This window comes from Acipenser ruthenus, chromosome 1 (assembly GCF_902713425.1).
Source record: "Acipenser ruthenus chromosome 1, fAciRut3.2 maternal haplotype, whole genome shotgun sequence".
Classification (NCBI taxonomy): Eukaryota; Metazoa; Chordata; class Actinopteri; order Acipenseriformes; family Acipenseridae; genus Acipenser; species Acipenser ruthenus.
Window position 1 is genome coordinate 49,603,266 of NC_081189.1, and position 27,987 is coordinate 49,631,252.

At 41.5% G+C, this 27,987-nt stretch overlaps 1 protein-coding gene across 3 annotated transcripts in view; it reads left to right on the forward strand.

Moving 5' to 3' along the window:
- LOC117420497 (FERM and PDZ domain-containing protein 1) overlaps window positions 1-27,987 on the forward strand; it is a 212,424-nt gene that overhangs the window by 108,014 nt on the left and 76,423 nt on the right. For all 3 annotated transcript variants that reach the window (XM_034921745.2, XM_059025940.1, XM_059025944.1), the window contains exons 5-7: window positions 4,148-4,193; window positions 4,765-4,869; window positions 9,173-9,268. In XM_034921745.2, the coding sequence (XP_034777636.2) occupies window positions 4,148-4,193; window positions 4,765-4,869; window positions 9,173-9,268 (247 nt within the window). The remainder of the gene's footprint in view (window positions 1-4,147; window positions 4,194-4,764; window positions 4,870-9,172; window positions 9,269-27,987) is intronic.

Sequence of the window (27,987 nt, forward strand, 5' to 3'; positions counted from 1 at the left end):
CATTGGAGTGGATATAGTGGGTCTGTTAGAAAGGAGTGCGGCAGGATACACACACCTATTGGTTATTCTGGATTACGCTACGCGTTATCCCGAGGCCATTCCCCTCCGATCTGCGTCCGCTAAATCTGTTGCCAACGAGCTTGTGAAGGTTTTCTCCCGGGTGGGGATCCCCAAAGAAATACTGACCGACCAGGGTACCAACTTTATGTCTCGGCTAGTCCGCGGAACATGTAAACTTTTGGGGATTAAGACCATTAGGACCTTGGTTTTTCACCCTCAGACTGATGGTCTTGTGGAGCGATTTAATAAGACCCTCAAGAACATGTTGCGCAGATTTATTGATAGTGACGTGCGCTACTGGGACCAGCTGATTCCGCCCCTTCTCTTTGCTATCAGAGAGGTACCCCAGGCGTCCACAGGCTTTTCACCATTCGAGTTGTTGTATGGACGGAGACCCTGGGGTGTACTCGATCTGGTTAGAGAGATGTGGGAGGAACAGCAGGACAATTTGACTAATACTGTCCGGTATGTGTTGGACCTGCGCAAACGTCTGGAGTCTGTGGGAAAGTGGGCGCATGACAATTTGCAACAGGCTCAGCACAGACAGGAGACCCAATATAACAGGGGGGCTCGGTTGCGCACGTTTTAGCTGGGGGATAAGGTGCTTCTATTGTTACCCAGTTCAGAGCCTAAACTCCTGTCGAAGTGGCAAGGGTCGTTTGAGGTTACACGCCGGGTTGGGACGGTGGATTATGAGATCTGCCAGCCGGAGCGACGGAGAGAAAAGCACATTTACCATATCAACCTGTTGAAGCCGTGGTTACAGCAGGAGGCTTTGTTAGTGGCGCAAGCAGATGACGTCACAGACTTGGGACCTGACCTTTCTGTGTTGGCGAAAACAGGGTCGGTACAGATTGCAGATAATCTGACACCAACACAGAAATGTCAGGCTCGGGTGCTAGTGGCGGAGTTTCCTGATGTGTTTTCTCCTGTCCCGGGGCAGACTCGAGTAGCCCACCATCACATTGAGATTGAGCCGGGGGCGCGAGTTCGCCAGAGGCCGTACCGCATACCTGAGCGCAAAAGGCAGGTAGTAAAGGCGGAAATTGATGAGATGCTCAGACTGGGGGTAATAGAAGAGTCCCAGAGTGACTGGAACAGTCCAATTGTGCTAGTGGATAAGCCGGATGGACCAACTCAATTTTGCATTGATTTCAGGCGAGTTAATGAAAAATCGAAGTTTGACGCTTATCCCATGCCCCGGGTGGATGAGTTGCTGGAGCGTCTTGGCACGGCTCATTTTATGATGACACTGGATTTAACGAAGGGGTACTGGCAGATACCCCTGACTCCGGAATCCAGAGAGAGAACGGCGTTTTCGACTCCCTTCGGGTTGTACCAATTTAGGACCATGCCCTTTGGGTTGCACGGAGCACCAGCCACTTTCCAGCGGATGATGGATCGCATTTTGCGGCCCCATCAGCAGTACGCCGCTGCTTACATAGATGACGTGGTGATCCACAGTGAGGACTGGCCGGGTCATCTGGGTAAGGTGGTGGCGGTACTGCAATCCTTGCGGGAGGCTGGGCTCACTGCTAACCCAAAGAAGTGTGCCATTGGGAAGAGTGAGTTGGAGTATTTGGGTTATCGAGTAGGGAGCGGCCAGATCAGTCCGCTGATTGCTAAGGTGAAAGCCTTGGCTGACTGGCCGGTCCCTACAACAAAAACCCAGGTGCGTTCTTTCTTGGGACTAGCGGGCTATTATAGGAAGTTCATCCCGAGCTTCGCTACGCTCGCTGCTCCCTTGACAGACCTCACCCGGAAGGCTGCCCCAAATACAATTCAGTGGACAGAGCCGTGCCAGAGGGCCTTTCTTGCCTTGAAGCGTAGGCTGTGTAGCAAGCCAGTGCTGTGCAGTCCTGATTTCGGCAGGAGGTTCACCCTGCAGACGGATGTGTCAGAGACAGGTCTCGGGGCAGTGTTGTCTCAGGAGGTACGTGGAAGCGAGCACCCGGTCCTGTATATCAGCAGGAAGCTCCTGCCCCGCGAGAAAAACTACAGTACCATCGAGAAGGAGTGTCTTGCGGTAAAATGGGTAGTCGAGTCACTCCGGTACTACCTCCTGGGACGACACTTCACCCTTGTTACAGATCATGCCCCCTTAGCATGGCTTCACCGGATGAAAGATAACAATGCCAGAATCACACGATGGTACTTGGCCTTGCAGCCCTATGTCTTCAGGGTAGTCCACTGAGCAGGGAAACTGCATCAAAACGCAGATTTTTTCTCTCGGGAAGGCATGGGGTTGTAGGATTTTCGAATGGACCGGTGGTGCCATTCTGAGGAGGAGGGTATGGAGCAGGGCTGAGATCTGTGCTGACTCTGCTGGTGTGTTCACAGTGCTGCAGGAAGAGGGCAGCAGTCATCCAACAACCGCCTGTCAGTCATGGCCGTGACACGGGGATGTAGGAGAGGGGGTGTGTGGACTTTCCCTCTCTCTGAATGGCTGGGAGGCGGGTCTTGGGGTGATTGTTGGCCCTATAAGATATTGCTCTATTGTTTCCTCAGGTCTGCCAGATTTTAATGAATGGGCCAGCAGAGACCCTACAGACGGAAAGAGCGGGGCTGGAAGAGAGCCGCACGCGACTTGAAAAAAAAGAAAAGACAACGCTGAAAGAAAGAATAAGTGTAGCGGGGAAAATAAATGGGCAGACCCCAGAATTGTATAGGGTAGTGAGGGAACAGGGTGAGTGTAGGACGGAGTCCCGGGCCGTGCGGCTAGCGACGGTTGGGGTTTGTTTTGGCTGCCGATTGCAGTACCTTTATTTTGTAGATTTTTGGTATTTGTTTTTGTTTTCTTTTTGCCTTCTGTTGTTCATATGATTCATTGCAATGCCGTGTGCACTATAGGTGAGCACTGAGACACCTTTACCATCGTTGGTAGCAACGGTGTCTTAGTGCCACCTTGTGACAAGAAATAAATAGTGCACCCAAGGGGTGTTTAGAAACCCAGCTTTCTGTCTCCGGTGTCAGTGATTTCCCCCACCCTTCCACAGAAGCATATATGAATCAGGCACAATTGTATATTCCTGTTTCAAAATGTAAACCATGCTTTACAGTGTTACATTTCTGTAAAAAAGTGCAAAGTTTCTCCTTCATTTTTAAAAAAAAAATAATTAACAGATTTTAATGTTATAAAACCATCAGGAAACAAAACTATATTGAAGGCAATTGTTAAAACAATAAGGGCCCTATTTCAAAGCGTGGAGAAAGGCAACCTTTCTAAAAAGAAATAAAAACATTTTTACAGTATGTAACAGGGCAGCATCACGTCACCGGCTTCTCGGGTGCATGTGTGTGTTTGCAAAAGAGAGCCAGAGGCTCTGTCTGTGACGTGCTGCCAGCCGAGTTTTCTTTACAGGGAATCATAGCCAAAGATTGGTCGGCTGCTGTTCATTAACCAGCATCTTATACATATAAACACTAGTCCTACATCAAAACCATTAGAAAGACAACAACAATCACAGAGCAAAAGATAAGTCAAACTAAACTCATCACATCCGCACACAGTCAGTAGTCCAAAACCAGGACAACAAAATGGAAGTATATAGTCTAGCTAAGATCATGTTTTGTCTTTTTTGTTCTAACTATAAACATGTCAGTTATAGTTATGAATGTATTTCTGACAGAAATTAAAAGTGTTTGATCATTTTTTATGGTTTTATGTTTTTAATAATCAGTTTTATTAAAAACATAATAGTACTCACTGGAACCGGTTCCTTGATATTTGTATCCAGTTTGTCAGTTCCAAAGCAGGAACTAGGTACCCAGTTTCAAAGGAACCAGTTCGCACATCACTACATACTAGTCCATATGACCGCGAAAGGAAGACGCCTATCTGTGTGGTGAGCCACCAAGAAATCTTTAACTCTGGACCACCGCATGTCCAACCGGGGTCAGAGTTTTTCAGTTATTTATCTAGGGAAGGACAGGGGATTAGTCTGGGGATTTGTACCGTAAGGATTCCTGTGTTTTTAATATGATCTAGAAAGCTTGTGACCTTTACAGTTTTTAAATCAGATATTTCTATTTTTTAGGGATTCTATGCTGTCTTCATAACTATATCCTTTCTATGTGTATGTTTCAGGGAATCAAAAGAATCAGTTGCAGTCACTGTACTTCGCTACACTTCAGTAAGTATGCTCCATTTAATAAACAAGTCAATGGGTGTGCATTCAATAATTACATATCATGCCTTCATTCCCCCCCCCCCCCCCCCCGAGAATACATATCATAATCTTGGGGTACATAGATTCTGTCTGCGATTATCCAATTGGGACAATAAGAACATCCTTTTGCACAAGTTATTGATTGTCAAAATTCCCAACTTGTATATTAAATTATATTTTTGAAAGTCTGATGGGGGGTATATATTATTGGAATACTTGTTAGTTTTTGTTTTTAGTCCATTAAAAATAGTTAGCATTATATTATATGTTAAGCATGTGTCTGCTTGCACCTGGGATAATAGATAATGTAGTACTCGTCAATGCCCCCTTTCTTGTGATAGCCCCTTGTCATTTAAGACTTATGTTACAATGGTATGAACACTCTTTCTTGTCATCCCCAATATGAACAAACTCCAATGTATTCCCCACCAGCGGTTGTTTAGAACAGTGAATTTAATAATACTGCTGATAAACGTAAAAGTAATACAATCTGATGTTTTTTTATATATATATATATATATATCATTTTATAAAGGGACCGAAGTCATCCTTTATCACTGCTGAGAAGCGAGCCAAGCTGAAGTCGAACCCTTTTAAAGTACGCTTTGCAGAGGAAGTGATAGTCAATGGACACGCTCAGGTTTGTTTGATTCTGGATCCTTCTCTTCATTTCTGTGTATTCAGTGATTAAAAGTAATCAGGTGTTCTAAAGGGGCGTTCACACCGAATGCCACGTGAAGGCAGCATGCAGGAGCGGCCAGAGGCCACACTCGGGGCAGCAAGCAAGAGATAAAACATTTTAAACTTTTGCTGTATCAGGTTTAAAATGCATATCAACAGGACACTCAGTACTGCATCTCCAGCCCTGCCCCACTCCTTGTTCGCTGTATTTATCACATACCTCTTTATAGTAGTGCATACTGATAAATCATCTCCTGATCACTCGTTTTATCACCAAACTCCTCAGTAATGCTATCAAAGTCATTATTTTATTACTATAACATCTCAAGAAGCTTGGCAAATGTGTCAAGCACAGGTTTCTAGAAGAAACGACTAGAAACCTGTGCTTGACATCTTTTTGATGATGTCGGACCGGAAAGGAAAAATTGTAATGTCGGACCTGGTCTGACATAGGACCGCAAAGGGTTAATGGTTTGCAATCCGATTGCCTGATGACGTAACAGTATATAATAAACAATGTTAACAGGCAATACAGCGGCGTGTATTGCTCTGTTTAAATCCACGGTTGGTTCCCAAATAATAAACAGTCCCGTTCTTATTCACCCACACATAACACGTAACACAAACACAAACACAAGTCCACAGTGCGTGCTCTAGTGCTCGTTGTGAATATACAGTCCTGAGGAAAACAAAGTGCAGTGATGTTGTCCGGGTTGGTGCTGGCCTCTGGCGGCAGCTCCAGATCGTGTTAGCCGTCTAAACAATAAGAGTATTTTCGGACAAGACAAAACAAACAAATCACTCACGATATATTTCTTAACACTGGTCCTTCCGGGTCCTTCCCGTAACCATAACTGAAGGGACAGATTACGTCGCTTCGTCCCCTACTTATACCGTCACTCATGACCCCTTGGTAAACAATTGCAGCCGCTCCTCCAGTCCGTGGCTGCCACATCATTTCCCTTTCGGGTCCATGAGTTAATTTACTAAAGCTCCGCCCCTTTTCTAAATAGCCGACTTCCTTTTAACCCTAGGAATGAAGTGTCAGGCCAAACAATCCCGGATACTCTGTTCCCGTTACTTATCGCCCTCCAGGTCAAGAGGGAAATTTACCACCAAGAATCATTGTCTTTCTGTCACACTGACCTACTACTGTTGCGTGGTTAGAGTCAAGATGCAGTGTACCTACTACGTAAGCAGTAAGTTCCTCTGAATTAGCAGTTGTAAAGCTCTGTGGGATGAAAATAATGTACAAAACACAGTAGCCTTGATCATCAGTGGCCTCGTCGCATACAACGCAAACAGACTCAGAATCTTCCATTTTTCCATTTAAATATTCTTTGTGTGCTGCATACATTTTAGGGAAACAATTCAGGATTTTTTTCATTAAAAAACTATTTCATTGACTAGCTGTTTTGTTGGTATGTTCACTGCACTAATGGCTTCCACTGATTCCAACTTGCTGTGTACTCCTGTGATTGTGACCTGCTTGTTTGGTAATTGTTTAGCTTGATTTTCTTGTTTTTGTGTACTGCGCTGTCAAGATGCTAGTCAATAGTACCTTTTCTTAGATGATCCAAAGACACATTACAAGTTGAGCAAAACGGAATTCCACCATCTGCATGCAACGTCCCCTTTTCGTAGCTCTGAACGTGATCTTCTGTTGAAATTAATTTAGCTTTTTTTTATTTGTCAGCTGTCTGCATTTTTAATGTTAATCATACACTGCAAGCTAATAAATCAACACTATCTAGATAAACATTTTAAACTTCCCGCCAATGTTACATCATTGTACATAAGAGGAATTCACCAATCATTAAGCCGGTATTTGTTTGACCCTGCTGCCGTAGAAAACCAAATGCGCCGCATTGATGCCGGACCGTGTACAGCTACTTTAGCGCTGCTTCTACTTAATAAAAAGTATGATATGAACAGTGGAGGTGAAGAGTAATGGAAAATACTCTGTAAGGAAAATAAAATACATACTTTTCACGTTAGGCAGTCAAATACATGATTTCTGTGAAATTCGTGATATTGTGATTTTTCCGGGGCCCTACTATAAGGCTAGTATGATCTGTGCTTAATCTGTATCTAGTTATTACCTCCCCCTCACACAGCCCTGAAATACTCTCTCCCTGACTCTTCTCGCTCTCCTGTGCAGCTCTTCTGCTGGTTCTGTGGCACCGCCTGGTTTCAATAAGCGGTACTTTTAACACACGCTGAGGCACCTTGTAAAGTTAGCACCCTTAAGTTAATATGGTTTGTTTATTTTGTGACATAATTTGCATACATTTCCATCCATTAACATTATTCATTATATTTAAATGGCTTGAACGCTGTACTTTTTCTATGCACTTTTTCCATGTGCTAGGTTGTCTGCCACTGCTTGGTGGATACAGCAGTTGCACAAAGCACATGCAAAACACATTACTGCTGTTTAGTGAATGAGGCCCTTAGTAGTGTGACCAGACATCCCGATAAAATCAGGATTGTCCTGATACTGGGGGCTTTGTCCCGTGTCCCGAACGTTGAAAAACCTGCCGCAAAATGTGAAATTTTGATTCTCGTTAGGAAATTCCATATATGTGGCTGCTGTACTGTCTCGCAGTGCAACAGCCGACTCTACTAGTTTAGGGCGTGTTGTTTGAGTGAGTTGTTTGCATCTATGCGGCTATCCAATCACATTAACCTGCAGCAAAGATCTTCTATTCCATCTACACAAGATGGTCAACTCCGCTGATTTAACATTGGAGCTTCCGTCCGTGCCTAAGCGATGCATCATGGGAATCCAAAGAGTTCAGGTAGCGACTTCCTCATTTCCTATTCCAAGCCTTCTCTTTTTAAAACGATTGCATTTTTCAACACGATTCACCTAGATTTATTTAGAGACATCCCTCCTTAACACATATGTGTTATTATTTCTATGATCAATGTTTTCGCCTGGCCTTACAAGAGCTCTTTATTGCCGAAGTGCTGTCAGAAATTGCCACTGTCATGCATATTCATGAGCAGTCAACTGGGGCATGGTTTGGTTTGGTAGCGGATAGATTGGGCCTATAATTATTATTATTGTAGCGTTTTCGGATTCTCCTGGGACAGAATTGAGAGTGCAACCGTGAGTAGATAAAGGCTCAAGCCGTTTATTATTTACAATTACTACATTTATCACAAAATAAATCATAAGATGATGGAAAGGGAACTGGGAGTCAAATGAAAATAAATGATTACAATTAGTAGTAGTATTGGTTTCGTTTGATCCTTTTCCTCTCTATCGCTCCCCACACACACCCCTCTCTGTCACTCACACTTTCTCCAATCTCCCGGTCTTTTTCCTGCACTCTTTTATATGCCCTCGCTTCCCCCGCCACCCCCCAGTCTTTCGCGCCAAACCTGCAACCCAATTCTCCTCCACACACACACACACACAACCCCTGCATGCATACACACCCAATACAATCCCTTGCACACACTCTACACTATCCTGATTCTCTTCCCTCCCCACCAGGATCGCTACATTATTATTGCAATCACTGCTACAAATAGTATGTCTCTGAGGTGTTCCACATTTAATTGTGGCAACGCAGTAAAAAAATAATAATAATAATAATATCTCCCTTTTCAATTTTCTACAGTATGATCTTTTGTAAGTTTTACAACTCCTGAGTATAGCTTTTTATTTATATACAGTAGATGCTGCTTAGCCATCAAAATGTTGTCATTATCTGAAAGTTGTCAATAAGCGAAAAACGATAGGATTGGTTCCTGTAAAAATGTTAATAACCAAAAGTTGTCTTTATCAGACTTGCTAATAAGCAGCATCTATTGTATATATTATATTTCTGTTTTAATGTTTATCTGTACAAATTCTTAAGTTGTTTTTTAATTTGATATAACAATGGTTATATAGTCACACCTGATTTTTCCAAACATTTTATGTAATGGTGAATATTGTGATCAGTAACTTTTATATATATATATATATATATATATATATATATATATATATATATATATATATATATATATATAGATAGATAGTTAGATAGATAGATAGATAGATAGATAAATAGATAGAGATAGATAGATAGATACACACACACACACTCTAAATCTGTTCTCTAGCAATTGATGAAGACATACTTTATTTTGAAATGTGTTGTTTTTTTCTTTAGTGTTATATAACCCTTCTATGCGCTAATGCTAATGCACAACAAATAAATAATTTTCTTTTTTTTCACTTCTTTTTTCATTTAATTTCCCAGGGCAATTCGCTTCTTTTCTTGCCTAATGTTCTTAAGGTGTATTTGGAAAATGGTCAGACTAAAGCATTTAAGTTTGAGAAGAAAACTACTGTTAAGGTAAGTTTTTGTTGTATTTAAACTAGGCAGTAGGCCACAGAAATGAGATCAAACTGATGATTCATAACTGAGCACCATATGAAAAACATTATTACATAACATGTTTGAATTCAAATCCACCATTGCACCATTGAGTTGGCTTTGAGTTGCTGTCTGGATACTTTTTATGTCCAGACGTAGAGTGACATTAACTCATTTGGGGAATGTCTTTGTCTTCACAATGCATTTCAAATGATCATGCTTTGCCTGGCATCTATATGCTGTAAGTCTACATGTTCATAACATTGGCTGGGTTTCCATGGAAAAAGATAAATAAGTCTCACCTTTCTTTTAGCCAGAGAATTTCCTTCCAATTTAAAATTAATATTAAAATACAAGAGGGTATATTTACATGTTTCTGTCTGTGTTCCAATTTGGCCTTGCATGACAACTGATATTGTACAGCTTTCTTAAACTGGGTTTCCACAAAGTTTTTAGTTTGTGTTGAAGCACCGCAAGTGCAGTCTGCCTCATTTGGCCACCAAAAAAATATAATAAAAAAGTAGGGGAAACAAAGCAAATACAGAGACATAGCTGTGGTGTAGCCTCCAGGTAAGGCTGGTCTGCGCCTTTTAATATTAGACCCAGACACTGAAACTGCAGAACGCTTATTGCCCAATTTTATTTTACCCAAATATACAAAATGCTGGAACATATAAAAGGTTTAAACAAACCTCTACAGAAACTCCTCAAAAGATGAAACCCCAAGTACGACTGTGCCTGGTGGTGCAGTGACCTGTGAATTAGACAGCAGAGGCTCTGGAGATTGCAGCGGCTCCTCCCCCGTTGGTTCTGGAGATTGCAGCGGCTCCTCCCCCGTTGGTTCTGGAGATTGCAGCGGCTCCTCCCCCGTTGGTTCTGGAGATTGCAGCGGCTCCTCCCCCGTTGGTTCTGGAGATTGCAGCGGCTCCTCCCCTTTTGGCTCTGGAGACGGTGCTGTGTACTATCCTTGTATTATTATTGTAACATTTTATTTACTGCTTATATAGTTATTATAAACCCAAAGCTCTCGGGGACTCTGGTACCCTAGTCCTTTACACACACATGGTTTGTCCGGACCCTCAGGTTTTCAGTTGTCTACTCCCCGGGAGTTGTGTGAGGTGGAAGCTTCAGAATGTTCACGGGCTCTTACTTTGTGTTGTAATTCCCACAGTGGAAAACCGGAAAACACGGACCCGGGTACGTCTTAGATCGTAGCGGACTGAAGGACTGAACACTATACTTGCATGTTTTGCTGAAATCCATTTCAGGCTTTCTTACTGACTACTTCACAAGCATAAGCAACTGTTTGAAATACTTAAGCGGCTGCTGACAAAGAAATGACACAGAGAAGTTTAATGTTAAAAAAGCTCCTCTCACTTTAAGTTTGACATTAATTATGTTGATGCAGTTTTAAGAAATGTAACAAAAGCAGGACTTCACTTCCCACTTTTCTAGAGCTTTGTGTCTGTTCTGGAACTGAGAGCAGAGTACACATAGTTTGCAATATTGAATAGCAAGTTGGAATTTAGCTTTTGTGGATTCTAGTGCTATGCTGTTTAGTTCTTTCTTTTAGACAAAAACATCTGTTTGTGACTTTTAGTGTTTGTTTCTTGTAACCTTTTAAGGTGATTCAGGGGGCAGGAGCTAGAGCTCCACCCCTGCCAACATTATCAATTAATCACCAATGACAAAGCCCCCCCCTGTCGGTTTGCGCCCTTCAAACACTTGACCCAGACACAGAACTGTAGTTAATTAAGCGCTTTTTGCGTACATTTATTAAAATCAAACGCAAACAAAACACAAAAACAAAAGCCTAGCTACAACTTGGAGCATTAGTTAAACTTTTCTCCAACTAAACTAGCACAGGACCACCAAGTGGTTTGTACAACACACAGTTGTAAACCGTACAACACAGTTGGTTAAATGCACACACAGTACTAACAATTTCCCACAATCAGATTCCTACTTCACCCACCACCAACACAGACAAAGACCAGCATTTATACACAAGCACATGGCACTAATTACAAACACTGAAACAATAATTAAATTAATAATGCACATAGGTGTTTCCCATTCAGCCCTAGAGGCTTCTGGGACACGTAGTATTTTAGGCCTTTGGCCATGACACCTCTCCCGTGGACTACAAAACTACATCACACACAAGGAATACCCAGCAGGCAGGACTCTCACCCTGCCACACACCCTATTTAAACCCTGGAATGCACCCAATTGTCTGTCTTGCTTTTTCATTTGCATATTGTCACGCAACTCTGTGTTTCCATTTTCTGCTGTCTGTGCTTCCCTATGCATTGCCAGGCTTTCACTTGGCATTGTTACACTTTTCTGTACTTTTGCTGAGAAACTTTAATAGGGCTGGTTTGCCCTGGGTTGTTTTTATATGCAGTTTGCTTGCCTATGCTTTGTTGTGCATTTACTATGGGAATATTTTATCCCCTACTTTCATTTCTCCTATTTTTTGTTTCCTCTTGGAAGATAATAATTTTGTTATAAAATCGCTACAGTGGTATCTATTTATGATAAAGTTATTATAAGCACAAATTATTAAGTTATCTTGAGATTATATTATCTAGGGTTTTACCACAATTATTTCAATCAAGAGTTCCACTGTACACATGGATATTTATTCTACATTAATAAGAGAATTCTGGCTACAAATTAATGTAAAATATGACCTAATATTTTAGACAATATTCAACTCTGGTTCAATTAAATGTTATCATATATCAGCGCTTATTTGACATTAAAAAACAAAACAGATCTTGTTAAAAGTAAAAATACTTTATTTTAAAAGTTACAAACATTATATGTTGAAAATTATTTATTATAATCTAATACAATTGTAAGAAAATGTTTAAGAAAACTATTAATCATATTAGATAGAATGCAGTCATATATTTTATCAGACCTACAATTCAACACAGGGGGTATGGGTTAATATCATCACATCATACACAACTAAAACATAACTAATCCTACAAATCTATGTATGCACCATGGAAATTCATAAGTGGTTTAGTTACCTGTCCTTATTTGTGAAAAACGTAACAGTCTTCAATAAAATATTATATGGCTTTCTCTGTGTGGTTAATAGCAGTTCCTTTTAAATTTGAGATCCGAGCTGGGCTCCATAGATAATGGATTTGAAGAAAGGCAAGATGATGTCTTCTCCATGTGTTACAATGTCTCACAATGCAACAAAATCACACACAAGATGGTGTCCTCCACATGTGTGTTGAAGGTTGTTTGATATGCAGGTCAGAACAGCAGCAGTTTCATTACAGCAGTTTTAGCTCAAGCATATTTCTAAATAACTTTGTTTTAAAATAACTTCAATATTCTTTTGCATACTTCTTCGGGTAATTTTAGTAGACACTTAGATTTTCTAGCAGCAATGATTTCTTTGGTAAACTACGTTTAGAAAACATTTATCTTCATCGGATTTCCAGGAAACAGTGTCAATTATGATGATTTGCTCATTTAATATCTCTTTGGAAAGTTGAATTCAGTTCTGTTTCAATCAGATTTAACATTACTGCTTTTGATTAGTGAGATTGTACACAAATACCATTTGCAATTACTTTGCATCTCACTTCATTATTAAAAGTAAACGTTTAAGCAGTTTCAAATAAAGTTTCATAGTTTACGGATTTGTCCATCGTTTCAAGAAGTCCTTTTCTTGTTGTTTCCAGCAGCTGTGTTTGTTTTCAGGCCATGGAGTCGGATTGTTAGGAGAGCAGTGATGTGTCCTGGCAACGGTTTTCAGGCCGAAGTGTTGTTGAATTGCTTACACACTTAGGATGTTTCCATGTGGCTTTTCCTTCCAGAGACTAAATCAAATGCACAACATGTGCATATAAATGGATTATTCTTTCCCATCATTAGTTAAATGATTGGCCTTTTTGAAACCAAGCATGATTACGTCAGGCTTTAGAGACATATCACCTCCCATATTGTTTCAAACAAAGGGTCCTAAATACTTTTACATGCATTCCGTTAAAATACACTTCTGTGAAATAACTTTTAAGTTATACATTTTTACTTGATAATTAGTTATTCTCCTTATTTGATTTCACACAATGCCAAATACCAAATAAAAGTCGGCATTTTATTTATCATTTTAACAAATTCATTGAATTTAAATAATTTTCTGAATGAAAAATTCACTTAATTGTCAGCGATTTAAGTAAGGCTTTTAACCACTTCTAGGCTGTCTAACGTTTCTGTTACGTCTTCAAACACACTCGCTCAGTGCTGCCTAACGTAAGAGATATGTCCTAATTTAAAAAAAATAAATTCAAGTGGTAAATCACCGGGCCCGGATGGGTTTCCCATACAGTTTTATAAAGAATTAAGTTCTCAACTCTCTCCCTTATTAACACTAGAACCACCAGATTTTCAAACTACCTAGAACCGCCACTTTGATCTATACATTTTTAATCTGCTTCCTTATGAAAATGAAACATACTATCGGATACGACTGAAATATTTTATTCATGAACATCATATCTAACATTTGCATTGCAGAAACACCATATTTAAATGGAAAATTAAACCTAAAAGGCTTTATTTTTAAAATGAATGCATATACAGCACGACTACAAACAGTAAAAAATATAATAAAATATACATTTAAAAAGAAACAGGTATGTACATTTACCTGTGTACAGGTGTAAACGGGTATATGTACACACAAAACTATAAAACCAAAATCATTGTTTCTAATACTACATAAAAAGAAAATATAACACTACTTCCGGTATGACGGCTGCATTGTACTCTGTGGAGGAGCGTACACTTCTGCCAGCTGACTGTGCCTGCACCCAGGAGCTGTGTTGGAAACACAGACACAGTTCCATTGAATACTACTAAAGTGTAAACTGGTACATACAAACCTGTAAAACCGAAATGTTTTTTTTTTTCTAAAAGTAATATAAAAAAAAGAATATATAACATACGTTTCATATTAGGCACATAAGTTGTTATCCTACCTGTCATTTCAGTTTGCTGTATGCATCTGAGTGCAGTTTGCCGTATTCCAATCAAAATGACTACTTTCAAGATTAAATATTTCCTTCTGATATATTCCCAGTTGCATTTGTGGAACAAAACAAAGGATTGATGTCACCCAGGTACATTGAAAAATAAGCAATAGGCTTTCACTGAGTTGGCATCTTGACAAATTCACAGTCATAGCAATCTCTGTCTTGTGGTCAGTCTACAAAAAAAGAAAGACTTCAAATAAAAAAAAAAACACGTGTGCTTGGAGGAGGCGTGTCTTGTTTGTTGCATTTACAAAAAAATATAGAATATCATACGTTATATTAAAAAAAGTATCGTAATGCATGGGTCACATTGAACCACGTGGCAGTTCAAGGTAGAACTGTTTATAACTATCATTTTTGCATTTCGCCGCCAGGATATTTATTTCATATATTTAGGAACAGTCAAAAATGGACACACATGTACGATTTACAACGGAAGAGTAATTAACATTTTAAATGCAAAATGGATCAAACTGACCATAATGGCGGTTCTAGTGTTAAGCTCTATGTTTGCTGATTCCCTTTCTAAATCAGTTTTACCTACACTGTATAAAGCTTCAATATCACTACTAAAGAAAAATAAGGACCACGATGGCTGTAGCTCTTATCGCCCCATTTCCCGCCTTAATGTAGATGTTAAAGCACTTGCCAAGGCTTTAGCTCAACACGTCGAATCGGTTCTCCCCTCCATAATCTCTCTAGACCAAGCAGGCTTTGTTCAGGGTAGATGGTCATTCTTTAACCTTAGCCATCCCTTTAATATTCTATAATCCCCCTCAGACTCACCTGTGCCTGAGATCCTTCTCTCTCTGGACGCAGAGAAGGCTTTCGATCGTGTTGAGTGGGATTATCTTTTTATAACCTTACAGAAATTTGGTTTTGGTCCCAATATTATTAACTGGATAAAACTACTGTATCTCCTCTTGCCTTAATACGTACCAATAACACACATTCTGAATATGTTCCTCTCCACCGCGGAACCAGGCAGGGGTGGCCTCTCTGGGAATAACTGACTCGTTCATATAATAATCTTTTTAATGCTAACTTTAACCCCGTTTTAGAACGTACTAAACAAGACTTCAGCCTTTGGTCATCCTTACCTATTTAATTTATTGGCAGAATAAACTGTAAAAATCAGTATTCTTCCCAAGTTTTTATACCTCTTCAAATGTTTTACTATTTTTATTCCAAAATCTTTTTCTATATCCTTAACCATTCAATCTCTTAATTTATTTGGAATAATAAGATGCCCCGTGTTCGCAGAGAAACCTTGCAGAGGTTAAAACCTACAGGGGGATTGGCTCTTAAAAATTTCCAGCTCTATTACTGGTCTGCCAATATCCGCAGTGTTTTGCATTGGTATAACCAGGTTCCCATCTGGATAGACCTGAGTGGCTGCATATAAAGGAAAGCTCTTGTAAAGCCTCCTCCCTATCTGCTCTTTTATGTGCCCCACTTCCAAATTTAGTAAGGACCAACTTGTTTGTCATTCTCGCCGGATCTGGGCACAGTTTAGACAGCATTTCGGGTTACAATCTTTCTCGATTTTTGCCCCATAGACTCAAATCACCTATTTTCCCCTTCAGTGCAATAATGGCATTTCAAATCTTAAAGACGTATATACTGATGATAATTTTGCCTCATTTGAACAGCTGTCACAAAAATTCGAACACATTTCTTGCAATACTTGCAAATTCGTAATTTTGTATGTAATATAGTTGTGCCGTTTCCCTCTCTAGTCCCCTGTTGATTCTATACTAGCACTAAATCCTTCATCTACAGCCATATTTTAACACTAAGCTGTCCATCACTAAATATATATAAAAAAAAACTTTATGGGAATACTTTAAGGCATCTGGGGATCTATTCTGTCCAGAGTGCATTCTTCTTCATCCTGTGCTCGTCATGGGAGAATCCAATTTAAAGTTTTACACCATCGACACTTTCTAAAACTAAATTAGCCAGAATCTACCATGGATTGAACCCAACCTGTGACAGATGCAAACAAACACCTGCCTCTCTATTTCATATATTTTGATCCTGTCTGGAGCTGACAGTTTTCTGGTCATCCATTTTTTAAACTTTTTCTCAAGTGTTAGACACACTCATTGATCTCTCACCAATTGTTGCACTCTTTGGAGTTTAACCTGAAAGAATTGGTCTGTCTAGGATGCAGCCTGACACTCTGGCCTTTGCAGAGTGCCAAATTGTATGCTGTTGGAAGCAGGCTGCCCCTCCTCTCTATGTCCACTGGATTAGGGATCCCATGCAGATGCTCCAGTTGGAGAAAATGAAATTCACAATCTGCGGAGCCAGTGACAAATTTGACTCTGCCTGGCAGCCTTTCCTATCCCACATTGCTTTCCCTCTCTCTCCTGACCTCTTCACACAGCCTTCTGGGTGCTAAGCGCGACATGCCTATCTCTGTCCCTACTATTGTTCCCCTGTAATTTAGTTATGATTTATATATTTTGGTTTATTATATTTTTGCTGCATAGATCCATGTATATGCACGTTTTGTATTTGATTTTATATGCATGTGAGAACCTTAAAATGAATAAACAGCAGAAAAAAACGCTGGATTGTCGTTTTTTCACTCTGAATCAATCATTTAGATGCTTTTACAGATAATATGTGGTCGGTGGTTCTAATTTCATTATGTTATAGTGATAAAATACCATTGATGTGACACAGCTGTTAGACCTAATTTACAGCCTGCATGAATGCTGCTGCTAGCTAGCGCTGTGATACATCCAGAGCAATGAGGATTGATAATAACAAAATTCTCCTGTGATTAGGAGCTGTGGTACCAGCTTGTGTTTCGTGGAATTAGCTTTGAAGTGACGCACCTGCATTTCTCTGCACTGTACTGCATTCTCTTTTGTTGATGTGACGATACAGAAAGACCCTCCTACTTCTGTGGTTGCCACGTCGACATTATTGAAACTTCTCACGTGTGTGAGGAGGAACTTGAAACATGTGGCCAAAGATACTCTATGTTGTGGCTTCATTATTTTTTTTTTCTCCAGTGACATTTAAGGTCAGCGATCAGAGTCTCAAAGGAACCACATGGTTTTTTGTTACACTGCCTGTACCTTGAATCTCAGACTGCGTTGAGTCTGGTTGAGTTAGTGTTAGAAAGAAACAAGTTCAGATAATTTTCCATTGATCTGCTTATGTAAAATATAATTTTTTGACTTTTTAAATTTTTTATTATTGTATATTTGATCTAATTTTATTTGTCTACCATCTACATATAATTGACAATTTTATTCAAAATGTATCTGATTTTTCTACATATGAAAAAAAAAAAAAATTGATTTAGCTTAGTATTTTTTTTTTTCCTCACCCTTCTAAACCTTTAAAAACATAAACATTCGGCCCATCTTGCTCGTTTGGTTGTTAGTAGCTTATTGACCCCAGAATCTCATCAGGGAGCTTCTTGAAGTATCCCAGGGTGTCAGCTTCAACAACATTACTTTTGTTTGATACACAAGGAGTATCAGAGACCGAAAGATCAGAACCTGTGGCAAGGCTCAGTGAACAGTATTTTATTTGAACGCTGCCACAGTCCGGTAGAAAAGCCTATCCTTAAAAAAGGAGCTGTGTATGTTACCGCAACGGTACTACTGTCCACACTGTCCCTCTCAGCCAGGCCTCTGTTTGGAGGAGTGTTTTGTACTACACGTTACAGGAGTACTGGAAGGACTAAACAGACCTTCAAAACAAACCAATGTAACCAAAGGCAGTAAAAAACACTTTTTTATTTCATGCAGCCATATTACCTCGGGCTCCAGAAGGATTATGAGTAACAAACCATTGAAGGGATATCTTATGCTACTGTGACAAGTTGGCTTGTGGTGACGTCAGACCCGGAAGAAGTAGCACACGCACAGACAGCTCTGGGGTAAATGAAAGCACTGCTTGCACAGTTTAATTAATAAATGAAAAGTTTAAACAAAACAGAACAAAACTCTGCCTGAGTGAATGACTGACAGTCTATTGTTTTTCAATCAGTCATTTTAAAGGCTGGCGCCTGCTTGTCAGCTGCGCTGCTTTGGTCAGTCAATTACCATCGGGACTAGTGAAAATAAATACCAGAGACCATAGAGTTTTACAACGCAACAAAATATGGAGTTGATGTTTTGGATCAGATGGCACGGAAGTATTCAGTGAAAGCTGGCTCCTGACGGTGGCCTGTTCAGGTGTTTTACAATCCATTGGACCTAGCAGCCATCAACTCCTGGGTACTTTACAAAGAATGCACGGAGAAGAATTTACCAAGGAGAGAATATATTTTACAGTTAGCACAGGAACTTCACAAGAAGCATTTGGAACAGTGGGAGACTGCCAAGCGTGTACCCACAGCTGAAGCTGGCAACCCCGCAGAGAGCCGCAAGAGACGCCAATGCCAGGTTGGCAAGTGCAATAAAAATATAAAAATAAAAAAGAAATAAATGACTTTTTTATAACTTCTTGTGCTGTGCTGTGTTCTATTTATCAATGTTGTTCAGTTGCTTTTGCGCATCTGATATTAAACCGATTGCTGTTGAAAAGTTAAAAATGTATCGCTATCGTTTCAGTTTTATAAATATGTATGTTGTAAACCGATGTCTGTTCAGATGTTTATTTATTTACATTTTCTTGTTCTGATTTGTAAAATAAATGTTCATATATATATATATATATATATATATATATATATATATATATATATATATATAAATATATATATACAGTGCCTTGCGAAAGTATTCGGCCCCCTTGAACTTTGCGACCTTTTGCCACATTTCAGGCTTCAAACATAAAGATATGAAACTGTAATTTTTTGTGAAGAATCAACAACAAGTGGGACACAATCATGAAGTGGAACGAAATTTATTGGATATTTCAAACTTTTTTAACAAATAAAAAACTGAAAAATTGGGCGTGCAAAATTATTCAGCCCCCTTAAGTTAATACTTTGTAGCGCCACCTTTTGCTGCGATTACAGCTGTAAGTCGCTTGGGGTATGTCTCTATCAGTTTTGCACATCGAGAGACTTAAATTTTTGCCCATTCCTCCTTGCAAAACAGCTCGAGCTCAGTGAGGTTGGATGGAGAGCATTTGTGAACAGCAGTTTTCAGTTCTTTCCACAGATTCTCGATTGGATTCAGGTCTGGACTTTGACTTGGCCATTCTAACACCTGGATATGTTTATTTGTGAACCATTCCATTGTAGATTTTGCTTTATGTTTTGGATCATTGTCTTGTTGGAAGACAAATCTCCGTCCCAGTCTCAGGTCTTTTGCAGACTCCATCAGGTTTTCTTCCAGAATGGTCCTGTATTTGGCTCCATCCATCTTCCCATCAATTTTAACCATCTTCCCTGTCCCTGCTGAAGAAAAGCAGGCCCAAACCATGATGCTGCCACCACCATGTTTGACAGTGGGGATGGTGTGTTCAGGGTGATGAGCTGTGTTGCTTTTACGCCAAACATAACGTTTTGCATTGTTGCCAAAAAGTTCGATTTTGGTTTCATCTGACCAGAGCACCTTCTTCCACATGTTTGGTGTGTCTCCCAGGTGGCTTGTGGCAAACTGTAAACGACACTTTTTATGGATATCTTTAAGAAATGGCTTTCTTCTTGCCACTCTTCCATAAAGGCCAGATTTGTGCAGTATACGACTGATTGTTGTCCTATGGACAGAGTCTCCCACCTCAGCTGTAGATCTCTGCAGTTCATCCAGAGTGATCATGGGCCTCTTGGCTGCATCTCTGATCAGTCTTCTCCTTGTATGAGCTGAAAGTTTAGAGGGACGGCCAGGTCTTGGTAGATTTGCAGTGGTCTGATACTCCTTCCATTTCAATATTATCGCTTGCACAGTGCTCCTTGGGATGTTTAAAGCTTGGGAAATCTTTTTGTATCCAAATCCGGCTTTAAACTTCTCCACAACAGTATCTCGGACCTGCCTGGTGTGTTCCTTGTTCTTCATGATGCTCTCTGCGCTTTAAACGGACCTCTGAGACTATCACAGTGCAGGTGCATTTATACGGAGACTTGATTACACACAGGTGGATTCTATTTATCATCATTAGTCATTTAGGTCAACATTGGATCATTCAGAGATCCTCACTGAACTTCTGGAGAGAGTTTGCTGCACTGAAAGTAAAGGGGCTGAATAATTTTGCACGCCCAATTTTTCAGTTTTTTATTTGTTAAAAAAGTTTGAAATATCCAATAAATTTCGTTCCACTTCATGATTGTGTCCCACTTGTTGTTGATTCTTCACAAAAAATTACAGTTTCATATCTTTATGTTTGAAGCCTGAAATGTGGCAAAAGGTCGCAAAGTTCAAGGGGGCCGAATACTTTCGCAAGGCACTGTATATATATATATATATATATATACACACACGGGTGCTTCGGTTGTTCAGATGTTTATGTGGCGTACTCAATAAAAAAAAAACTAATTACATCCGACTGTTTCTCCTTTCGTTATACTATTTACAGTGTTTTGAATACAGCAGACAGAAAGACTGCTGGGGGGCTTCTAGGTATGAGTATATCTCCGGTCCTTCTAGTATTAAAGAGCATGGAAAGCAAGAGAGAAAAGGTGGGTCTTGAGAGCTGGGGATAACAAGCAGGCCAGTCGGAGGGCCTCAGCTTGTGGGCAGGGACATAGCGGGTCAGCAGGTTGAGGAGGTACTCGGGACCTGTGTGATGAAGGACATTGTAGGTGAGCAGGAGAGTTTTGAAAATAATCCAGAACTTTACAGGTAGCCAGTGCAGCTGGGCAAGACGGGGGGTGATGTGATCACGTTTTCTGGTAAGGATCCTGGCAGTGGCATTCTAGACTAGCTGCAGTCGGTTTATGGTGCGTGCTGGGAGACCACCATATAGAGAGTTGTAGTAGTCTAGTCGAGAGGAGATAAATGCATGACAGAGTATCTCCGCATCCAGGAGGGAAAGGTAGGGATGGACTTTGGAAATGTTTCGAAGATGGTAGAAGGAAGATTTGACCACAGAGGAGATGTTGTCATCAAAGGAGAGGTTGCTGTCAAGAAGTACACCAAGGCTTCGTACTGTGGGGGAAGGCAGCAGCAGACAGTTTCCAAGGTTCAGGGCAGCTATATTTAGATTCTTAAGTTGAGTTTTAGATCCTACTAGGAGTTCAGATTTGCTAGTGTTCAGCTGAAGAAAATTGGCAGACATCTAGGCCTCGATGTCTTGAATGCAAGCCGAGAGCCGGACCATGGCAGAGGGGCTACCAGGGTCGAGTTTTAAGTTTCGAGCTGGGTGTTGTCAGCATAGGAGTGAAACATGAGGCTGTGTTGGCGAATGAGGTGACCTAAGGGAAGCATGTAGATATTGAAGAGAAGGGGCCCAAGAATACATCCTTGGGGGACACCACAAGTGACTGGGTTTGCAACACCACTGCATCCAGCATAGAAAACAGACTGCATACGTCCAGATAGGTAAGATGATATCCAGGAGAGACAGGTTCTAGAGATTCCAGCATACTTCTGAAAGCAGTCAAGAAGAATGCCAAGATCTATGGTGTCAAAAGCGGCTGTTAGGTCAAGGAGGACAAGCACAGAGGGAGCACCAGCATCAGCATTGAGCAGGAGATCATTCACAATCCGGAGCAGAGCAGTTTCAGTACTGTGATGCGGCCGGAAACCAGACTGTAGAGATTCAAGCAGATTGTTGTCCGTGAGATGTTTCATCAGCTGACTGGCTACAGCCCTTTCGAGAGTTATTGAGAGAAAAGGGAGATTGGAGATGGGACGGGAATTAGATATATCAGCCGGGTCAAGGGAGGGTTTTTTGAGCACCGGTGTAACTCGGGCAAGCTTAAGGGCAGCAGGAACCAAGCCAGAGTCCAGGGACAGGTTGAGAGTGTGCATAATGGAGAGAGCAAGATCAGAAGCACAGAGATGGACAAGATTAGTTGGCCAGGGGTCCAGGGGGCATGTGGCAGTAGTTGATTTCAACAGTAAGCCAGAAACATCAGCAATTGAGAGAGGAGAGAAGGAGGAGAGGGCATGAGGGGCAACCAGAGGAATGTCAGAGTGGTCAAGTAGTAGACTGGGTTTGGGTGGGAGAGTGTAGAATAGATGTTGTTGATTTTGTTCCAAAAGAAAGAGGAGAAATCATGACAGGTAAGAGAGGAGGATGGACCAGAGTTGGATCTGTCGGTGGCTGGATGTAGGATTTGATCAGTGGTCTAAAGAGAACATTGGGTTTACCGTGTCTGTAACAGGGCGAGGAGCCCTGTACATGATTATTTGTTTATTTTTAGAACGGGGTACCCCTCCGCCCCTGGGCAATTTATTATTTTGTATTTGTTTTATTGTATTATTATTATTATTATTATTATTATTATTATTATTATTATTATGTATTTATGTATTTTTAAATGATGGCATAGCTGTGTTGTTTTGCTATTGTTTTATTAAATGCAACGCATTTGTTTGCAGCATGGATGGGAAGCCCCATCCACAATTTAAAAAACCTTGTGTAGAAGGTGGCCATCTCCCGAATTAATTAATTGATTAAGTTGTTGCTAATCAGGAGATGGTCACCTGCATAAAAGCTTTCAGCTCTCTGCACTCGGGGTGGGTGGTCGGAGGAGTGAACGAGAGCGAGCGAGAGGAGGGTAAAAATTAAAAGATAAAAAATAAGTAGGATCAGTGAAGGCTACTGCCCAGCCTGATCGTATTATTTTGTGTTCGTTTTGTTTACATCTTTTGTTTTGCACTGTGAGCAAGTGTGTTTGTGTTTAAATATTTATTTTATTTTTGTTCTTTAAATAAATAAACTGCGCCGCAAGCATCATTTGCCCTGCAGTACTTTGTTTTTGTTCCTGCTTCTGGCCTGGCGTCGCCACACGGCTACCCTGTCACAGTGTCCTATAGTTATGATTTCAGATAAGTATTTCACCCTGGCCGCAGCAAGCACATGCCTGTAGCTCGCGAGATGGTAAGTCCAGATCTCTCTGTGAACCGTTAGTCCAGACGACCTCCACTTGTGCTCAAGCTTGCAGAAGGCAGACTTAAGCTGTCGAAGTTCAAGGGTGTACCATGGGGAGTTTCAATCTTTCTTGACGGTTCTGGTTGTAAGCGGGGCAACAGTGTCGATGATATGAGTAAGGGTGACATTGTAGAGGGTCACCGCATCATCAACTGAGGATGGGAGAGTACCAGTTAGAGGGGATGCAGAGACACATTATGAGAGTTTCAAAGGATTCAGCAGATTCTTGGGACGGAAGGAGACAACAGTATCAGTAGCTAAGAAAGGATCAGGGAGATTAATATTAGCAGTGATTATGAAATGGTCAGAGAGAGCGATATCTGAGACGGAGAGATTGGAGACATCAAGGCTTCTGGTGATGAGCATATCCAGGGTGTGTCCTCGGGTGTGAGTGGGACGTTGACAGATTGAGAAAGTCCAAGACAGTCTAGAATTGTGTTGAAGTCAGTCACTAGGGGAAAGGAAGACAAGTCAACATGAATGTTGAAGTCACCTAGGAGTAGGATTTTGTCAGTAGAAGTGACGAGGGAGAGGAATTCTGAAAACTCGGCAATAAAAGCAGAGTTGTTCTTAGGTGGACGGTAGATAACAGCAAGGGTGAGGGACATGGGAGAGGTGAGCTTGATGGCGAGATGCTCAAATGAAGAAAAGGCAGGCAAAGAAAGAACTGAGGAAGTGAGCACAGAATTTGCAATAACAGCAGTGCCTCAGCCAGTGAGGCGAGGTTTATCAAAGATGGAATAGCCCTTTGGGGTGGCTCAATGTAGTGAGTGCATGTCGTTTACAGAATGCCAGGTTTCAGCTAGACAGAGAAGATCAAGATTGTTATTGGTTATAAGTTCGCTGAGAAGCAGAGATTTGTTGGTCAGAGAGCGACAATTAAAAAAGGAGATTTTCAAGTTTGTAGCAGGCAGCATAGGGGTAGAAGGAGTTAATACGGGTATGTGCAGCAGGTACTTACCAGTATCCATTCTGGGAGTGGAAAACAAGTGAGCCCGCTTTGTCCAGGGGATCCAGACGTTAGGTGTCAAAGTGGGAATGAGGCCTCTAGTAGCCATTGGGAAGGATTTGGAAAAGGTCCTCGCTCCACCTGTCCTTGCTCAGACTCCCACAGCTCAGACTTGTGGCCCTTAGACTGGCTGGCGCTTAGAACGGCTGGCATTCTAAGACACTGATTGCCAATTTATATTATCCTGTCGGCCTGGAGCCGTATACTTAACACTAAATTTGCATCAACTTCACAATTCAACACGCCCCCAACACAGTTTGGATCACGTAATTCCTTTTCTTAAATTTTTTAATTTAAGTGCAGGCTGCTTACCAAAGCAAGCAACGATTATAACAAATAAACTACAATCTACTTACCTATTTCAACGCCGATTTAAACAGCAATGCGAATTCCAGCCAGGGGAAGAAGCAGATACCACACTAAATAATTGCAGGGTTATAGCTCTCAATATGTATGCAGGACACCACAGAACTCACACACACTTATACAAAACAAAAGGCACGTTGGCCAAAACAAGACAAAGAAAACAGACACAAAACAAAACCAAACAAGTATCGCGCTGGTATACATCCAGCATGAATAGCAATAGCTGCCAGTAGCAATGCTGGCAGTTGCAAGGCTGACAGTTGCAATGTTGTCTGAGGAAGTGCGGACAGTGGAGCAAGGACCTCCTCCATTGGTAATGCTGTCAGCGGAAATGCTGACAGCCGGGCGAGTTCCTTCTCCCGTAGCACCACTGGCAGTGGAAAGGCTGCCGGTGGCAATGCTGTCAGTGGACATGCTGACAGCTCCAAGACTGGCTCCTCCAGCCGGGGCAATTCTGGCAATGGCCATGCTGCCATTGGCAATGTTGGCAGCGGCAAGGCTGACAATGGCAATGCTGTGGCAGTAGACATGCTGCCAGTGGCAGTGCCGGCAGCAGATAGGCAGACAGTGGTGCGGCCCACTCCACCAGAAGCCACAGCAAATCCTCGGGGGTCAGCATCAAACGACCCCCAGGCAGTGACGAACAGGCCTCCCTGGGCGATGGTGAACAGGCAGGTTGATGGCAGTGGCGCTGGAGGGTCACTCCAGCAGTGGCAGCAGTGCTGCGTACTGCGGCAGTGCAACTATTGCAGGTGGAGGTGATCTCCTCACCTCTTCCCCCTTCTCTGTAGCAGGCGGTTCCCTTTTCTTGGGCTCTGACCCCAGAATTTCCTGCAGTGCAACTACTACTGCTGGATACAACAAAGCCCCGGGTGATGACAAGCAGGCATCCCCTGGCAGTGTGGTGCAGGCCTCCCCAGGCGATGGCGAGCTGGCCTCCCCAGACGATGGCGAGCTGGCCTCCCCAGACGATGGCGAGCAGGCCTCCCCAGGCGATGGCGAGCTGGCCTCCCCAGACGATGGCGAGCAGGCCTCCCCAGGCGATGGCGAGCTGGCCTCCCCAGCCCCAGGCGAAGCCGAGCAGGCCTGCTTAGGCAATAACATCCCCCAGTCATGTCTGCTATGCCTTGTTACACTTTTTATGCTTTTACTGTGGGGAACTTTTATTAGGATTAGTTTGCTATGGTTTGTTTTTAATATACTTTACCAAACCTCTCCCATTTAAATGGTTCTCCGACACTCTCCCTCTCCTCAAATCAGACGCAATATTATCAAAGCAGCCAAAGTTAACGTCAACCAATACGTATTCAGCAAACAGTGCTGTTTCTTCATACGTGCAGCTATGGCAGAGAAGCCTTCACAACCACTGCACATTTTTCTTGTGTATTTTCTCTTGTTTTCATTTTCGTTGCAGTCTCTGCTTCCCTTGTGTTGGAGGAATAGCCACAAATGCGTGTACACAGCTACTTTGCGCAGGCATTGTGATGGACCTGGCTGCTGCATTGCCTGTACCCAGTGCTGTGTTTTGATAGTATTTCGTCACAGCACTGCCATTTCAAACCAAACAGCTTCCCGTTTGCAGCTGGCTTACCTGTAAAGTAGCTGCATGCTCTTTTGTTTGTACAGTTTGTATTGTTCTTGGCTCCACATCCTCTTCATCATCATCGCTGAGTGATAAGTCAGCATCACTGTTGCTGGTATCGAAATCCTCCGAACCAACTTCACTCCTGTTGCTCATTATAGAAAGACCACATACGTTGCCATGTTTACCTTTCGCTAAAAGCTGTATAAAACTATAACTAAACAAGTAAAACTAATAATAAAACAAAAAATAATAATTTAAAACACTATATATATATATATATATATATATATATATATATATATATATATATATATATATATATATATATATACTACCGGTCAACACCCCTATTTTTTTATTGAAATTTAAGCAGTTCAAGTCCAGTGAATAACCTGAAATGGTACAAAGGTAAGCGGTAAACTGCCAGAGGTTAAAAAAAAAAGTTTAGGTTACCAAAAACTGAAAAATAATGTACATTTCAGTGTTATACAAAAAGGCCTTTTTCAGGGAACAAGTAATGGGTTAACAACTTACAGTTGTTCTGCAGCAATGGAAGTAAATTAAGCTTTGAAAGTTGATGCTAACAATTCCTACAGGTGTCCCAACTTTTGTTGATTACTTACAAAGTCTGTATAAAAGCAGTGTTGGAACAGACTGTGTTACTACACCCTCTTAAGCATTATTTGGACAGTATTGTACTGCAGGAAGTAGTATATTGCTCTCATAATGGCGAGAAAAAGGCAATTAACAAAGGAAGACAGACAGACCATTATAACCCTTAAAAGTGTAAGTCTTTCCTTTAGAGAAATTGCAAAGAAAGCCAAGGTGTCAGTGAGTACAGTTTCCTACACCATCAAAAGGCACTTGGAAACTGGAGGAAACTCTGACAGGAAGAGGTCTGGCAGACCCAAAACCAAAACAGAATCAGAAGACAAGTTTCTGAGAGTCAACAGCTTGCGTGATAGGCGGCTCACAGGACAACAGCTTCAAGCACAGCTTAACACTGGTCGAAGTAAGCAAGTCTCAGTTTCAACTGTGAAGAGAAGACTTCGAGCTGCAGGTTTGACAGGTCGAGTGGCAGTAAGAAAGCCATTGCTAAGATGGCAAAATAAGAAAAAGAGGCTTGCCTGGGCCATGAAGCACCACCAGTGGACTACTGAAGACTGGAAGAAGGTCTTATGGACCGATGAATCAAAATTTGAAATCTTCGGTTCATCACGCAGGGTTTTTGTACGCCGTCGAGTAGGCGAAAGGATGGTTCCTCGGTGTGTGACACCAACTGTCAAACATGGAGGAGGAAGCGTGATGGTCTGGGGCTCTTTTGCTGGATCCAGAGTCGGTGACTTGCACAGAGTGAGTGGCACCCTGAACTAAAACTGCTACCACAGCATTTTGCAGCGCCATGCAATACCCTCTGGTATACGCCTAGTTGGTCGGGGGTTCATCCTACAGCAAGATAATGACCCAAAACATACCTCCAGGCTATGTCAGAACTACCTTAGAAGAAAAGAACAAGACGGTAGGCTTCAAATCATGGAATGGCCAGCACAGTCTCCAGACTTAAACCCCATCGAGCTGGTTTGGGATGAACTGGACAGAAGGGTGAAAGCAAAGCAACCTACAAGTGCAACACATTTGTGGGAACTTCTGCAACAGT